Source organism: Trachemys scripta, chromosome 4 (genome assembly GCF_013100865.1).
Source record: "Trachemys scripta elegans isolate TJP31775 chromosome 4, CAS_Tse_1.0, whole genome shotgun sequence".
Taxonomy (NCBI): domain Eukaryota; kingdom Metazoa; phylum Chordata; order Testudines; family Emydidae; genus Trachemys; species Trachemys scripta.
Genome location: NC_048301.1, coordinates 79,422,124 through 79,439,685, shown reverse-complemented (window position 1 = coordinate 79,439,685; position 17,562 = coordinate 79,422,124). Strand labels below are relative to the sequence as shown.

The 17,562-nt window shown below is 41.2% G+C and overlaps 1 protein-coding gene across 6 annotated transcripts in view; it reads left to right on the top strand.

The window, feature by feature from the left end:
• LDLRAD3 (low density lipoprotein receptor class A domain containing 3) overlaps positions 1 to 16,892 on the top strand; it is a 172,589-nt gene extending 155,697 nt beyond the window's left edge. For 5 of the 6 annotated variants that reach the window (XM_034769677.1, XM_034769676.1, XM_034769674.1 and 2 more), the window contains 2 exons: positions 13,065 to 13,410; positions 16,366 to 16,892. In XM_034769677.1, the coding sequence (XP_034625568.1) occupies positions 13,065 to 13,410; positions 16,366 to 16,627 (608 nt within the window). In that variant the 3' untranslated portion in view covers positions 16,628 to 16,892. The remainder of the gene's footprint in view (positions 1 to 13,064; positions 13,411 to 16,365) is intronic. The other variant, XM_034769675.1, reaches the window with a different exon arrangement.
• The last annotated feature ends 670 nt before the right edge of the window (positions 16,893 to 17,562 follow it).

The window sequence follows — 17,562 nt, the reverse complement described above, 5'->3', positions numbered from 1 at the left end:
AGTTCGGTCTCCTCCCTAAAGACTTTACATCCAATCCCACAATAACAATGTGAACTTTTAAAGTTGTGTGTTTTCCAGGAAATCTATAGGGCAGCGGGGTGTATGCAAAGGTAAACCTTCCAGGTATGCAAAAGCTCAGCCTTCTGAAGCTTCACCCTGAATAGGGGACCATTGCTGGTCATTGTGGAGATAATAGTCATATAGCTAAAACTTTTGGACTCCTTCAGGCGTAAAAATAATCCAGATGAATCATAGGAAACACAGCAAGGAGGAAAAATTGCAAGTGAAAACCACAGTGTCTTTTCCAGAGAATCACAAACTTTAAAACATTTTCCACATCAGTCATGTTTTCTAGTTATCAAGTGGGATGCTTCTGCCATTCAGCGTTAAAAAATGTCGTCTTCCTGGTTTCAGGGCTGTGAGATAGCCATTTGTATGCACCAATATCTGAGAGACTTCGTTGTGGAAACTGCTTTCTTCTTTTATATTGCTCTGTTATATTAACACAAGGGCATGTTAATGTTTTAAAGGCTGTGCAGAGCACCCTTTTCTCATGATCAAACACAGGGCTATCTTAAAGCTGCCCTAAGGACAGATTTAGCATTGTTACTGCTTTTTATGTATTCCTTTTTCTTTTACAATATAAATTTAAAAAAAACCACACCTGATTGTGATATTTACTCATGCATAATTTAACACCCAAATAGAATAAACTCTCTCATACGATGCCAGCTGGTTATTAAGATTAACTCATGTGGGGATAACATACCTTGCCTAGTGGTATATTAAAATACATAAATTAGTCTTCATCGCAGTAGGCATGAATATGGAATGACCACACATAGTCAAAGGGGAAGGATGTTTATTTCTCAGTGATGACAGTAATGTAAAGTCTGGTTTAAAACATACTGAGCTTGTTTTGCCCCTGTGGTGAGTGCAGGGGGTGCACTTTGCGCAGGCATCACTACATAAGCATCGCTGAGGGCACCAGTTGGATTGCCAGAACCTTTGTTACTGGTGATGATTGTCCCATGCTGAGCTTGCAGGGCTATCAGCCAGGGAACCCCCCCCCCCCCGTAAATTTACTTGTAAACTGAGCACATCTGAAATGAAATCAGAGCAACTTAATGAATATGGAACCTCATGATTCCATTTATACAGTTACTTTTCCACACAGAACTGCATTTAAACTCCGTCTGGGCTTGACTCAGGAATCAGCCCAACTCCATCTGGTTGCCCTGGTTTGCCGCCCTCCCTGCCCAGCCCTGCACTCTTCGTGGGCTGTACACCAGAGGACCCAGGGCCCTTGTTGGAATGGTATTTGTCATTGATTTGCACCACTAAATCCCTGACCCAGGAAAGCTTTCTGCCTGCAGAAATCAGCAATGCAGAGACCGTAACTATGTCCCTCTGTATCTTAACCAGTGAGATTAAATATGACTGACTGGACCATTTGGGGGGGTGGACTAGATGACATATTAGGCCTTGTCTCTCTCCAGTTCCTATTTTGATTTTTACCCATGATTCTGGTGTACTAAGGGTTTCTAAATCATCAGACCAGTATCTTTAGTGAGGGAAACCATGCAGGCTGCTTATCTGACAGGATCTATTTCTCTTCACATTTCTAGACAGAAATAGGGTTCATAAAAGTAATATACCAGTCACAGAAGATAGACTTTGTGCTAGCAATTTTTCACAGGGACTGTTTCTTAACATACAGTCCTTGAATGATTAGACTACATTTAGAAGCTGATTAAAAATACACTCCACAGTATATCTAAATCACACATAAGCTAGCAGTATTTCTAACCAAGTACAGCTGACTCTGCAGGCTCAGTAAACCCTTCCATTGTAACTCTTCAAGCCTTATTATCCCTCTTATGTACCAACTGTCCATACTGCTAACACAACATCTGGGAAGTACTTAATTTGCAATTTCTAGCTAATGCCATGGATGTCTACTCCTCCCCCACGCCCAGCCCAAAGTAAAACAAGTAAACGTGTGATTTAAAGTAAACTCTGTTATTCCTGCACAATAGCTGGTTCCATCTAAACTGTGTACGTTTATATAGGCTCATAGATTTTATAGATTTAGACCATCCAGAATAAATCAAGCGCCTGTGCTTTTGAGACTTGCGCTTATTTGATGAAAACAGGTGGATGGATGAAGAGTGCACAATTTCTCATCTTCCCTCAAGCTTGAGTACTTTACCTTTTTTATTGGAATGATTTTTTTTAAATTCTGTTTTGTTTAGAAACTTGCCTGCCACCCCCAAGATTTACAGTGATTACATGGAAAATTAGCTAAAATGCCAACCTTCCACAGAGGTTTAGATTGTAAGCCAGCAGCATCACAGATCTGGTGACTTTCTTTCTTTTTGCATTAAATCCACTCTTTTGCTGATTTGGGCAAGTTGTTTCTTTATTTTCTCTCACAATTTGTCTTATGCTACTTAAGACCCTTTAAATTATACCAGGCAAAGCACTCAAAATTATATTGTGGGGAGTGTGACCCAGTGTGTCTGGGGCAGCCCTTACTGAAAATGCCAAGGTCAGGGCAGGCTGCAAAAGGGAGAGCAGATACTCCCGAAACTGGTGGTTAACACTGAAGTTAGACTCCCCAAACAGTCACAAACTATGCTCCTGATCTCCCACAATGGTTATCAAAAAGCTAAAGAAGAAATCACAGAGCCCCCTTTTACTGCATTCCAGTTGTCTGACTCCCAATCAGCACATAGGTCCAGTATAGTAAGAAGTTATTTAAAACTATGCTCTCTATACAAAATGTTCTTCTGACCCCTAAGGGCCAGTCACATTGCCAGGTCAATATCAGGTTGGATCTTATCCAAAATACCACACCGCCAGCCAATCCTTTAGTGTCTAACACTAAAGGTTTATTACAAAGAAAAAAAGAAAAAACAAGAAGAGAACAGTTAAATGATAAAGCACTCTGATCTATACAGAGACTTCAAAGTCCATATATCAAGTTCTTAGCAGTATTGGTGAGTTTCCTGGCTTGAAAGTCCCTTGGAACACATCCACAGCTTGGATGGGTCATTCAGTCCTTTGTTCAGAGCTTCATTTGTAGAAAAGTTATTCCAGAGGTAAGCAGGAATGAATACAAAATGTACCTGCCCTTTATATCCCTTTTGCCATGTGGCTTGTACTTCTTGTGTCCCAAACACAAGCTTCACAGCACATGGCATGGAAAAGCCTAAGAGTTCTCTGTCCATAGGCATGCCCCTACATGCCTTGCGGACTCATTCGGTGTAGCCTCTACCTTCTCTCAATGGGTCAATTGTATAGCTGACCCTTAATGGGCCATCGAACAGGCTAGGCAGTGCTGATGCCAATTGTCTGGGGGTGTCACATCAGTTTGCTTCTGCTCCCCAAAGGAATTTAGTGAAAAATCCATGTGAATGTTCTGTCTTTATTTGCTCAATGGAACAGAGCTTCCACTGATGTGGGAGACTCCACTAAAGACCTCCTGGGTTTTGTGGGCTGGGTGCACAACTTTTTTTTCTTTCCATTAACATATTCCTTCCCTCAAATCCCCATGGTTTTTTCCCCTTGTTCTTTAGAATTATCTAATCGCTCCTCCTTCATGGAAATCTCTCTTCTCTGGCACCATTTTGCTGCATTCTGACCCATATTGGGGCATTTCTTATACAGTTGAGATCCAACTATATCCTGTGGCTGGTTCAGACCCTTTTGGTTAATTGCTTATCTCCTTTGCATCTTAGTTTTCATGAGTACAAAATACTCTAATACATATTCTTCAAAACGGGGTACAGATCAGCCCTCCAGATAAACAACTCCGTGTTACAATGCTGTTTTTGTCATCTCCACTGCAGTTGGAGAACGCTGGCTGTGGCTTGATCCAGACAACACATAGGTAATGTCTGTAGGTTGGGGTCAGCTGCCAGCAGTGTCGTAGAACTTATATTTATAACACAGATGCACAGTTTAGGTGTGATGTTAGACCCTAGGATGCAACTTGCTATGACCAAGAGCATTTTCAAGTCCTACAAAAAGAGTACAGCTTTTGTGCCAGAGACTTTGCCCCATTTACCAAGTCTGTGTCACCATCAGGTTAGAAAGCAGAGCATTTTGAGACCACCTGTTACAAAGCTGATGTAAGTAACTTGTTGGTAAAAATGTTGGAAACTCCCCTAGAGCTTTGGCTATGCTAGACTTTCACTGGTAGGAGTCATTTTGTAAATTTCTCTAGTGCAGATAAGACTTTTTAGTATAAGGAATTTAAAGGAATCCATGTCCACGGCAGCTTCCTTGATGATTCAAACATGCACAGCATTTTTCGAAGAGAAAAGAAAGACAGGAATAGAAGAAACTAAACTCCTCCAGGTTACCAGAGGAGAGCATTATTAGGAGAACGTTCTTCCTCTTCGTTTTGTGCAGCGTTTCCATTCTGCCAGTATTAATCAGATCACCAGCCACTGAAATATCAGATGTCCGTGAAGTGCTGCTCATATTCACGGCAGGACGGTCCTCGTTTTTCAGTAACACTTTAATTTCCTCTTTGGCCTTCATCCAGTTGCAAAACCTGGGCCCTTGTTTCCATGCTTGATAGCAGATTCTGGCTTTGCAAGCTTTTACATCACCCTCAAGTTAATTTTAGAACTTTGGTTGCCATGGTTGCAGCTAAGTATTTTTTAATTCTCTACTTGTTTGCTGAGTTTGCTGCTCTGCCCTTTTTTCTTTAAACATTTAAATTGGGATGCAAGGAGTGCGTTGAACAATTATCCAACCTTGTCTAAGATAAAAGGGAGGGCATGTGAGAGGTGAGACTCTTGAACTTCAATCTGATGAGTCAACATCTGCTCATTCAGTACTACCCAGCAGCTGCAGAAACTGTCACAAGCTCTCTTCTTGTATTGCACAGTCAAGGCAAGAGGGTTTTAAATTTTACATAGGTAAAATGCTAGCACAGAATACTGGACTGGGTAAAGAGCTTTCCTGATCCCCTCCTCTTTTTAAGCACATGAGGGCACGAATCCCTGTTCTGACATCCGCTTTGCTGGAAATATAAGTGAGGGGAAAGCATACTGCACAGACCTGCAGTTAAACTCTTAGGGCACCTTCTGACCTGAATTAGACCTTCTTAAAGAAAAACAATATAGTGACATTATGATACCACACTGACCACACCTGTTTGTACTTTAAAAACAAAAACGTGAATACAGAAATTGAAATAGGCCACACCAGAGTAACAAGCCATTTGACAGTCCAATCCATGTGTGATTTGTTTTAATGGAACATGAAACCATACAAAGATGAGAAATTTGGGAAGTTGGGCCCTTAATCCTTAAATGAAGCGTGGAAGCGCTACTGCCGTACAAATAATAAATAATGTGCTAACAGTCTGCATGTCTGTGTTTTGAATTCCGTCTCTTTGAATTTTGTCTCCTGTAACCTTCCGAGGCTGCAGCCCCACTTTTGAATGGTTTGGAATTTAAATGTGTTGCTACAGTAGTGTCTTTGTTGGAGATGGACCGTGACTTGTGTTCATTAAGGCTACAGATGTCGGCTCAGATTTCACGTTTCAAAAGCTTTCTCCCTGATGAAGTGTGAAAAAAGCCAAGCTCGAGCAGAGGCTTGTGAAAGATAGAATAATAGCCCTTCGTCCCAGCGTCTTACAGGCTTAATGCCGTTACTCTCAGATCTTTTTTAAAACTTTGAGAGATCGAATTTGTTCCCAGTCAATAAAATAGTCCTCTGAGCGCAACTCGTAACGTTTTCCTGATCAGCCTTTTCCTAAATTGTTTACGAAGTTTCTTACACTCAGAAGCTTCTAGTTTGCACATTTAGCAATTCCCGGGTAATAAGGTTTAATAGGCATTAGTGGCATTGATTAACTGTTTGTACATCATGCTATCAGAATACATAGATCTTGTTAACAAAAAAATATAAATCTGATTTAAATCAGTCTGCCCGCTCTCTTTTTCTGTCAAATACAAGAAACAGTAGAGCAGACATTGCTTTGTAAACCTATCTGGGTAGTACGTCTGTCCTTTTCCACTGGAAAAGATGACTGCATTACCAAGAAACTTAGTTCAGCGACTTCTGCAGTGTGTAAACATTTACTGAAAGTTATTAGAGCAGAACTAAAGAGTCATATATTTTTCTAAACCACTATCGTGCATCCAGCCACGATGCTGCCAGGGTCCTTATTTCCGCCCCTCTGCCTATCACATTGTGCTCTGTATGTGTGCTCCTAAAAATTCACAAAGGAGAAGCTGCTGGCCCATGCCACTGTTCTGGATATGGAAGTTGTGTGATAACAGAAAGGGACATGTATGGGAAGCAGCATTGCACCTACAGTCTCTCACGGGAAAGCTTTCTCCTCAAATTAAAGGCTTTGATAAGACAACACGGTGATTAAATTAAAAAACAAACAAGTGAGTTAGGTGCATCCTTTCTGAGAGGAGAGCATGCAGGGCTTCCTCTTATTGAAAGATTTCCTGGGTAAAGAATTCTAGATGGAGAGTGTGACGTTGCACCCCATAAGGCTTTATGGAAATATACTTATGAATGTATATATGACATAACTGGAATATGTGTAATGCTACATATGCCATGTAACACATCTCTGTAAAGGTTATGATCTACTGAATCTGTTCCTCCTGTTTGTATGCATGTATCATTTTTGTATTCAAAGTTACGAATATTGGCTGTGCACTTGCTTGATTTTAAGTAGCCTTGTAAAGCATTTGGTCAGCTTCTTGAGAAAAGAATGGGCAAGTTAAGTGCCCAATCAAGAAACATTTAACGGACAATGGATCTTGGAAGGCTCCAATCCACATAAGTCTATTTGAGGACGTTCAAGGTAGCATGTGAACAATATAAGTTCTGAGTCATGCATGGACATGCGATTTGCCCATGTGACTCCAACATTCCATCTTGTAGCTGGGATTCTACGCAGGGGGAGGGAGGGGTGTCCATCCACAAGAGAAAGTCTATTTAAACCCCTGGGAGACGCCTCCATTTTGTCTTCTGCTGGCTCAGGAGAGAGCCTCTCCACCCCAAAGGATACCTGAAAGAAACTGGAACAAAGGACAGTAACCACAGGGGGTGTGAGTGATTGCTGGACCCAGACTAGAAGGAGACTAGTCTGTAAAAGGAAGCTTACTGGAACACCTCTGAGGGTGAGGTATTATCTGTATTCAGTTTTCTTACTGTATTAGGCATAGGCTTGCATGTTTTATTTTATTTTGCTTGGTAACTCACTTTGTTCTGTCTATTACTACTTGGAACCACTTAAATTCTACTTTTTGTTTTTAATGAAATCACTTTTTACTCATTAATTAACAGAGTATGTATTAATACCTGGGGGGGGGGGCAAACAGCTATGCATATCTCTCTCTCAGTGTTATAGAGGGCAAACAATTTATGAGTTTATAGGGTAAAACGGATTTATTTGGGGTTTGGACCCCATTGGGAGTTGGGCATCTGAGTGTTAAAGACAGGAACACTTCTTAAGCTGCTTTCAGTTAAGCTTGCAGTTTGTGGGATGTGGTTCAGACCGGGGTCTGTGTTTGTGGCCGGCAAGCGTGTCTGGCACAACCAGGCAGGGTTCTGGAGTCCCAAACTGGCAGGGAAGGCAGGAGCAGAAGTAGTCTTGGCACATCAGTTGGCAGCCCCAACGGGGTTTCTGTGATCCAACCCGTCACAGAGAGATCTGTCATAAGTCTCTCCAGAAATACTTTTGAAATATATATATAGCGATAGCATTTTTTCTTCTGCAAATGTTTTTTGACAAAAGTAGTAGTAAACCTCATCAGAAATGTCTTGGACATATTATACGATCCATCTTAGTAGGAAGAAAACATGCTATAATATTTTCCATAGCACAGCTATGGAAAGGTCTTTTTTTTTTTTTTTTTTTTTTTAAAGAGGTATAGTCTTCCTCTCTGGCGAATTGTTCTGAAAATTGACCTTTAAGGAATGCTTATTGTTTCTAATCTTTGTTTGAACTGGAAGCTTTGCCTTTTCAAAGAGTGCAAACCAAACAGTACTGACATGGCAGGATCACGTGATAGGACTCCCTCATCTTTTGCATACTGGATTTATCAACTTGGCATGCTACAGCCATACATCAGGAAGATTAGATTTAAGATTATTCTGTTTAAATAGCACTGAAATGGAGAAAGAAAACCAGTAAGTTTCCATTGTGTTAGGTCTTCTCAAGCTAACAGAAAAAAGTTAAACTATTGACTCTGTACAATCTTGGGACCCCCTATTGTCCACCACAGGATAGGAGAGAAGGGCCTCTTGACAAGTAGCTGTTGCTTTTCAGACTGAACCCTTATCCCCACAAGTGGAGTAGGCAGTAAGTAGTGCGTACCTGTTCCTGCAAAAGGAGAAAGTTTCTGAAGTTTTCTGCAAGATTTTTTGGAGGGGAAACTGGGAGGGATGCCTTTCTCTGAAGCATCAGGCATTGGCCAGTGCTCAAGACAGGCTAAATAAACCAGATCTGGTATGTATAGCTCTTAGATTACTGTGGTTGTAGCAGCTTTCACGGAAGTACAGTGAACTGGATGGGAACACAGGAAAATTAATCATGATTAATCTCACTTATAACAATAGAATACCAATGGAAATGTATTAAATATTGTTTGATGTTTTTCAATATTGATTTCAATTACAACACAGAATACAAAGTGCGCGGTGTGCACTAAATATTATTTTTATTACAAATATTTGCACTGTAAAAAGATAAAAGAAATAGTATCTTTCAATTCACCTCATACAAGTACTGAAATGCAATCTCTTTATCGCGAAAGTGTAACTTACAAATGCAGATTTTTCTTGGTTACATAACTGCACTCAAAAACAAAATAGCGTAAAACTTTAGAGCCTACAAATCCACTCAGTCCTTCTTCTGCCAATCGCTAAGACAAACAAGTTTGTTTACATTGACAGGCGATACTGCTGCCTGCTTCTTATTTATAATGTCACCTGAAAGTGAGAACAGGCGTTCGCATGGCACTTTTGTAGCCGGTGTTTCAAGGTATTTACATGCCAGGTATGCTAAATTAAGAACACTTTCACAGCAGATTTGACAAAACGCAAAGAAGGTACCGATGTGAGAGTTCTAAAAATAGGTACAGCACTCGACCCAAGGTTTAAGAATCTGAAGTGCTGTCCAAAATCAGAGGGACGAGGTGTGGAGCATGCTTTCAGAAGTCTTAAAAGAGCAACACTCTGATGCGGAAACTACAGAACCCAAACCACCAAAAAAGAAAATCAGCCTTCTGCTGGTGGCATCTGACTCAGATGATGAAATGAACATGCGTCAGTCGCACTGCTTTGGATCGTTATCAAGCAGAACCCCTCATTAGCATGGAAGCCTGTCCTCTGGAATGGTGGTTGAAGCATGAAGGGACATATGAATCTTCAGCGCATCTGGCACATAAATATCTTGCAATGCCAGCTACAAGAGTGCCATGCGAACGCCTGTTCTCACTTTCAAATGATACTGTAAACAAGAAGCAGACAGCATCATTTCCTTCAAATTGTAACCAACCTTGTTTGTCTGAGTGATTGGCTGACCAAGAAGTAGGACTGAGTGGACTTGTAGACTCTAAAGTTTTGCATTGTTTTATTTTTGAATGCAGTTTATTTTGTACATCATAATTCCACATTTGTAAGTTCAACTTTCATGATAAAGAGTGCAATACAGTACTTGTATGAGGTGAATTGAAAAACACATTTTTGTTTTGTTTTCTATAGTGTGTATATTTATTTTTGATTACAAATACTAAGTGAGCACCGTACACTTGGTATTCTGTGTTGTAATTGAAATTAATATATTTGAAAATGTAGAAAACATCCATAAATATTTATAATAAATGGTATTCTATTGTTGTTTAACAGCGTGATTAATCGCAATTAATATTTTTAATCGCTTGGCAGCCCTATTAAAAACTATTAGCATGTCTCCTCTCTGTTGTCCTTGCCCCCCTTCTCTCCCCTCCCCCCCTCCCCCGGTCTTCTCTTCTCCAGACTAAACAAACCCAGTTTTTTCAATCTTTCCTCATAGGCCATGTTTTCTAGATCTTTATTTTTGTTACTGTTCTCTGGACTTCCTCCAATTTGTCCACATCTTTCCTGAAATATGGTGTCCAGAACTGGACACAATACTCCAGTTGAGGCCTAATCAGCACAGAGTAGAGCAGAAGAATTACTTACTGTGTCTTGCTTACAACATTCCTGTTAATACATCCCAGAATGACGTTTGCTTTTTTGCAACAGAGTTACACTGTTCACTCATATTTAGCTTGTGATCCACTATGACCCCCCAGATCCCTTTCAGCGGTACTCCTTCCTAGGCAGTCATTTCCCATTTTGTATATGTGCAGCTGATTGTTCATGTTACTTTAAAGTTTATGTATCCATTTAGGATGCCTCTGCTTGCAGAGAAGTTGACATATAATGCACTGCACCCATTTTTCTCCTTTTATTAAATATATTGGACTACCCTGCTTCAAAGCAATCCCCTGGTAACTAATTAGTCTCAGTTCTGCACTGATGTTCTCTTCTCACCCAACTTCCACAAATGGCCAATTGAGCTGAATGAAATTTGAGTGCTAAACAGTAACAAAAACACTGGGACCTCATAAAGTATGTAGCTGCCTCACACATAGACACCACAAGATAATAGTATTTGGCCTTCAATCTGGGATTATAGTTTCCTTAAATCTGTTGCAAATAAAATATAAATATTTGGGACATAAAAATCATCTGGATTATCCATGATCTAGAAATAAGCACAAAAACCAGATAGATGTAATTATCTTTATTCACCTGAAAACTAAAAAAGAATGACAATGTTGACTGACAGAGGAAGGAAGACCAAGTTAGAGTTGAAGCGTGTTAACTGATTCACTGTTCTCCCCACTCTGGCCCATCCTTATGTAATGTGACATGAGCTCAGCCATTCAGTGAATTGTGGAGCGGATTACAGAAAAAGCATCAGTATGTGATGAGCTGTAAACACATGTACTAATGCAGGTAAATTCCTTTGCTCCTTCTTTCTGCTTTGCTTGACTTGCTTTGAGATTCTTCACACATACGATCTCAAGTTCATTTTACTGAAGTGAACCAAGAACAAACATTGGTTGGTAATTTTGAGGTTTTTAAAGCTTCCAGTCCAGCACATTTGTGTGGAGGGGCATAGAGTGTAGAGCATAGAGTGTAGAAGGGCCACAACATTAGCAGCCTTAGTAAAGATGTTCATTGAAGTCTGACAATGGATATCATGGAAACTTGGAATGATACCATGGTAGGACTTGGATTGTTATTGGCCCACAGCGGAATTTTTTGGTTTGTGGTAATAATGATCTTGTCAATGAACCAGATTTATTTGCTTTAAGAAGAATAGTTCTTCAGATTCAGATAATGGCAGGAAATTATGTTCCCTCATCTCAGGCATTCTCTTTGTTTGGAAGAAAAAAAAAGAATCCATTATTTAACCCTGAGATATTTGAAAGTAAAGAATGGGACATTTTAAATTCCATTCCCTGAGTAATGGGAAATTATTTTAAATGTTGCTGTCAAGTGTGTGTTGTGCATTTATCATCAAAGTGAATTACCAATATGAAATTTGAAACACCAAGAGAAATAGGCCAAATATCCTGAGGCTGAGATCCAAGGAGAGCTTTCCTGAGATGTCATAAAGCACTTCAAATCTTTGTGAAATTGTATATATGTCTTTGGTTTGTTTGTTTCACTGCTAGCGAAATCATAACTGGCAACTATGGAATGCTAGGTGGCCAGCAGTTTTGCTAGTGTAGGCAGATAAATGGAACAAGAATTGTCTGTCAGCATTTGCTATCCTGATGCTCTATAGCCAGGAATGCGGGGGTTGGATGGATGGCTTTTCTGAGGTAGAGGGATGTTTTTGTCTTGTACTTCAGTGGCATTTAATTATTGCTGTATAAAGAGAGGTGTCCTCTAAAAGACGACAGTCTTAACTCTTCAAAAAATATTACTGAAAGGCAGCATGTTCCTGTGGCTAGGACAGTTGTTTCCATTCCTGCCTCTGCTGCTGACCTTGGACAAGTCACTTCACTTCTTTGAGCCTCTGTTTCTTTCCCAACTGTGTTTATTTGGATTGTAAGCTCTTCAGAACAGGGATGGTCTCTTAGGATGCATTTCTATAGTGCCCAGAACAGTGGGGCCCCAAGCAAGACTGGTGCCTCTAGACACTACTATAATACAAATAACAATAGTGTTTAGGGGACCATACGTCCTGTTTTGGCTGGGACAGTCCCTTTTTTAAACCCTGTCATGGCTGTGCCGACTTCTTTGGCAGAAGTGGCCATTTGTCCCGTTTGCTCTTGCCAACTTGATCAGAGACAGAGAATCTGGTTACTATTTGTAAAGCACCACGTAAACTTACAGTGCTATGGAAGAAGAACAGGAGTACTTGTGGCACCTTAGAGACTAACAAATTTATTTGAGCATAAGCTTTCGTGGGCTACAGCCCACTTCTTTGGATGCATGTGCTTCATACAGTGCTATGAAAGGATGTTGTTTTTTTAACATTAATAATAGACCTTTTCCATCTCTAATCTGTCTGATTCAGTTCACACTCTTTGCTGAATACACTTTCAAAGTACTGTACCTACATGTCCGCACACAGTCCTCACCTTAACCCTGAAAAATCTGCTGTATTGGTTAGGTGCAGGTATGGAGTTGATAACAAAGGCATGTGCACTGTAACAAAGTGAATGATTCCAAGGCAGTCTCCGATGTATAGTGTATTTCCTCTTTCCAATTGGTTTGCTATCTCCTTCTAGTGCATGAACACATCTGTGCATCCGAGGAGGTCTGAGTGATTCTGTCAGCCAATATCTGTTTTGTGCATGTATGTTTTCAGTAAGCTAGTTTTCCACAGTTCTAAGGAAGAAAATTCATTTGGAAGCCAGTCAGGCAGCATATCAAATGGTACATTAGCAGAAAATGCAGCTGATGACAAGCACCAAATTCTTCGCTGAGAAAAATCTCAAGCTTTCCCCCTTCTTTTGTGTGTCTTGCAGAAACTGGCAGTGGCCAAGATTATGTGACCTCAGAGAACCAACTGCTATATTATCCCAGCATCACCTATGCTATAATTGGCAGCTCAGTTATCTTTGTGCTGGTGGTGGCTTTCCTCGCCTTGGTTTTGCACCACCAACGAAAACGCAACAACCTCATGAGCCTGCCTGTGCATCGGCTGCAGCACCCTGTCCTCCTGTCCCGGCTGGTGGTCCTTGATCATCCACACCATTGCAGCGTCACCTACAATGTCAACAATGGAGTTCAGTACATGTCCAACCAGACCTGCCACAGGCCACTGGATCTGGATTCTCCACCATCCTATTCAGAGGCTGTGTTAGACCAAAGGTATGTATGGGAATTAAGTCTCCCCAAAGTTATGCTAACAGTTGCAATTCCTAGACTCTGTGGTTCACCATGCTTCCTATGTGTTCTCATCGTAGCATTTATGCTCATTGTTTTATTTGTCGGTACAAATATTCCCTGTATTCTAATACTATAATTGTACTATACTATAATGACCTATAATTAGGTTTGAAAGGATTAAATCATATTGGTAAATATTGTTTTCTCCCCACACCCACCCACTGACAAAAATTATCGAAATATACAGATAGGCAAAGTGAAAATATGATTCTAGAGAACTTATTAGAGTTTGATTTAAGTATATTTACTTTGTATATTTTCACCTGTGATGCTGACCATTTGTGTTTTAATGGTTAAAAACTTCAACTCTTTGAATCTCATCAAATAATTGTCTGACCTCCCCCCCCCCATAATTTCCTGCAACTGTGAACATTTAAATAGAAATTTTAAAAAATACTTAAATAAACATTGATATTATCCATCAAAATTATTTTAAAATCAAATTCTGCCAAGCCTACCTGTAACTATTGATAGTTCACTTACATGGGAACAAATTCAGCCAGCCTCTTTTGTGTACACAGGAAAAAGGTTCCCCCTCCCAGCTTCACCTTAACCTGCAGAATTAATAGTCCAGAAGTCTCTCTGCACCCAGTGGCATGAAAGAGATTTAAGGATTCAAGGGGCATCACCTGAGTACACTTCTCTTTTGAGGTCACTCCTGCTCTTGACACAAGTAATCAATACCCCCTAGCTCTTTGGAGTTCATCAGAGATGACTGAAATATGGAAGAAAACTATCACTTCAGCAGTGTTACTTCATGCCAATCTGGGAGCGAAATATGAAAACCCTGAGATTGCTCCATAGTAAATATCAGATGCTCAGAGTTTAAATACACAGGGCCAGCTCCTGTAGCACTCCCAATGAGTCTCCCTTGATTAAGGGCTGCAGGATTTGTCCAAAGATCAATTGTCATCTTAGCCAAAATGAAATCTAAAAAATTGTATCTCACAAGGTCTTCAGTGCTAGAGGTATTAAGTGTAATAACCCAGATACCTGGCACTACTCTGCTTCCAAAGGTATTAGACAAATAAGACTTCTGCACTTATTTATAAATTCAAAAAACAATATATATATATATATATATAGTGTGTGTGTGACACGGGTTCGGTCACAGAGATCCCATTGGGACTGTCACTTGATGTGCTGAACTTACCTCTCAGCCCGTTTTCCCTGCCAGCTTGGGACTTTCAAGAAACCTGTCTTGTTGAGCCAGACACACTAGCCTGCTGCAACACAGACCCAGGGTCCGGGCCACACCCCCAAAGCTGCAAGCTTTAAGGGAAAACAGCTCTGCAGGTTACGTGACCCCAGACACCCAGCCCCCAGTGGAATCCAAACCCCAAATAAATCTGTTTTACTCTGTATAAAGCCTATAAAGGGTAAACTCATAAATTGTCCGCCCTCTATAACACTAATAGAGAGATATGCACAGCTGTTTGCTCTCCCAGGTATTAATCACTTACTCTGGGTTCATTAATAAACAAAAGTGATTGTATTAAGTATAAAAAGTAGGATTTAAGTGGTTTCAAGTAATAACAGACAGAACAAAGTAAGTCACCAAGCAAAATAAAGCAAAAACATGCAAGTCAAAGCCTAATACATTAAGAAACTGATTACAGATAATAGCTCTCCCTCAGAGATATTCCAGTAAGCTTCTTTCACAGACTAGACTCCTTCTTAGTCTGGGCCCAATCCTTTCCCCTGGTACAGACCTTGTTAGTTCCAGCAAACATCTTAGGTGGTAAACAGGAGCTTTCTCATGACTGTCTGTCCTGTTCCACCCCTTTTTATAGCCTTGGCACAAGGTGGGAATCTTTTGTGTCTCTGGGTCCCCACCCCTCCTCCTAAATGGAAAAGTCCCAGATTTAAGATGGATTCCAGCATCATGTGACATGGTCACATGTCACTGTAAGACCTCAGCCTCCATTCTTCGTGGGCTGGCCCACACCTACATAGGAAGGGTTGGAAGTAAACAGAGCCATTTACAGTTCATTGATTCTGAAGCACCCTTAATGGCTTCCACTTAATATGTTTACATCAGTTATACAAGTTGATATCTTATTCTCCTAACTTCAGATGTAGAAATAATACATGCAAACAAATAGGATGAACACACTCAGTAAATTATAAGCTTTGTAATGACTCCCTACAAGAGATCTTTTGAATAAAGCATATTCCAGTTACATCATATTCACATTCATAAGCATATTTTTATAAAGCATATGGCGTGCAATGTCACAATATATATCTGTGAACCCCCCAAAAACATGTGAATTTGAGTGTGCTGTTTCTTTCCAACAAGCCCGTAGCCCTTTCTGAATAGTACTTTTTGCCTATTTTTTCCATAGTAACACCATTGACTTTATTTGTAGAGACTCATATACACAGCCCCAGATTTTTCACCTCTGTTTGTAAATTTATAAATGAATTCGGTGCCTGTAAATGATGTCCAGCTGAAAGCTCTAGAGCAGGGGCGGGTAAACTTTTTAGCCTGAGGGCCGCATCGGATTTCAGAAATTGTATGGAGGACTGGTTAGGGGAGGGGGTCGTGGCCCAGGTTCCCTGCTCTCTGACTGCCCTCCCGGGACCCCTGCCCCATCCACTCCCCCTCCTCCACTCCCTGTCCCCTGACTGCCCCCGGAACCCCCCACCCCTGGCTTGCCCCCACGGCCCCATCCAACCCCTCCTCTCATTCCTGACAGCCCCACCAGGACCCCTGCCCCATCCAACCACCCCTTCTCCCTGTCCCCTGACTGCCCCCGGAACCTCTGCCCCTGACTGCCCAACTCGTAACCTGTTAGAACACAATTCTGGAGCTCGTTATACTTCCCCAGTACCATTGTCTTCAGTAACCTTGTTACTCTCTTGTATTTGCAGCAGACCCCCTTGGTTTGATCTTCCTCCACCCCCTTACTGCTCAGATTCTGAATCCCCCAGTCAGACAGATCTCCCTCCTTACCGATCTCGGACAGGAAGCTTGGTGAGCACAGACACTCCAGTGGCAGGAAGCCCCTTGAGCACAGGCAGCAGTCGGACAAGAGGTGTCAGTAACAGTATGGACCATCACAGAATGCTTCGTGAGAGAACACCTGAGCAAAATGACTCTCTGATCAGTCCTGTTGCTGAAAGAGAAATGTGACCGGGGAATTGAAAAGGGTATATGGGTTAGTCTGCTGTGGCTTGTTACCGTCAGAGATGGGCCTGAGCTGTGATGTTCAGAATGGGATTTGATCTGAATCCAAATCGCATCTTCCCCAAGTTTTACAGGTGCTCTGTTTTGGTGTTTGGGCTCATCATAGGCAAAGACCAGAGCCATGAGCTGAAGATCCAGGTTCACGTCTGAACTGCCTGGAGTTGATAGAGGAAGGGTTAAGTCTGGAGCTACGTCCTCACTACGGGGGGGGGGGGGGGGGGGGGAGAGGGTCGATTTAAGATACGCAAATTCAGCTACACAAATAGCATAGCTGAATTCGACGTATCGGAGCCGACTTACCCCGCTGTGAGGACGGCGGCAAATCAACCTCCATGGCTCCCCCGTCAACGGCGCTTACGCCTACCTCCGCTGGTGGAGTACAAGCGTCGATTTGGGGAACGATTGTCGCGTACCGACAACACGCGATAATTCGATCCCCGAGAGATCGATTTCTACCCGCCGATTCAGGGAGGTAGTGTAGACGTAGCCTGGGATTCAAGTTCAGATCTGTTGAATACTTAAGACTTTGTGATTTAATGTATTTCAGGGTGTACTTTACTGTATATGTATGTATATATGTGCATGTGTAATATCTATAGGTATTCCACACAAAAATACTGTTTAAAAAAAACATTAAGGTTACCAAGTCAAGCACTCAAAATATAGGAAATGACAGAATTCAGGTTGCCTGGGCAACTTTAATTTGACCCCCTTTTTGTGGGCATTAAGATACAATCTTTAATTACATGATCACACACTAATTTTTTCCACAGGATTCCTGCCTCTTGGTGTGCTCAGGGTGGATTGTGCTCCATTATTGAGCAGCTATTCAATATTTTGTTTTAGCCTCATTGTTCAATTTGTGGTTCTATGCTTTATTT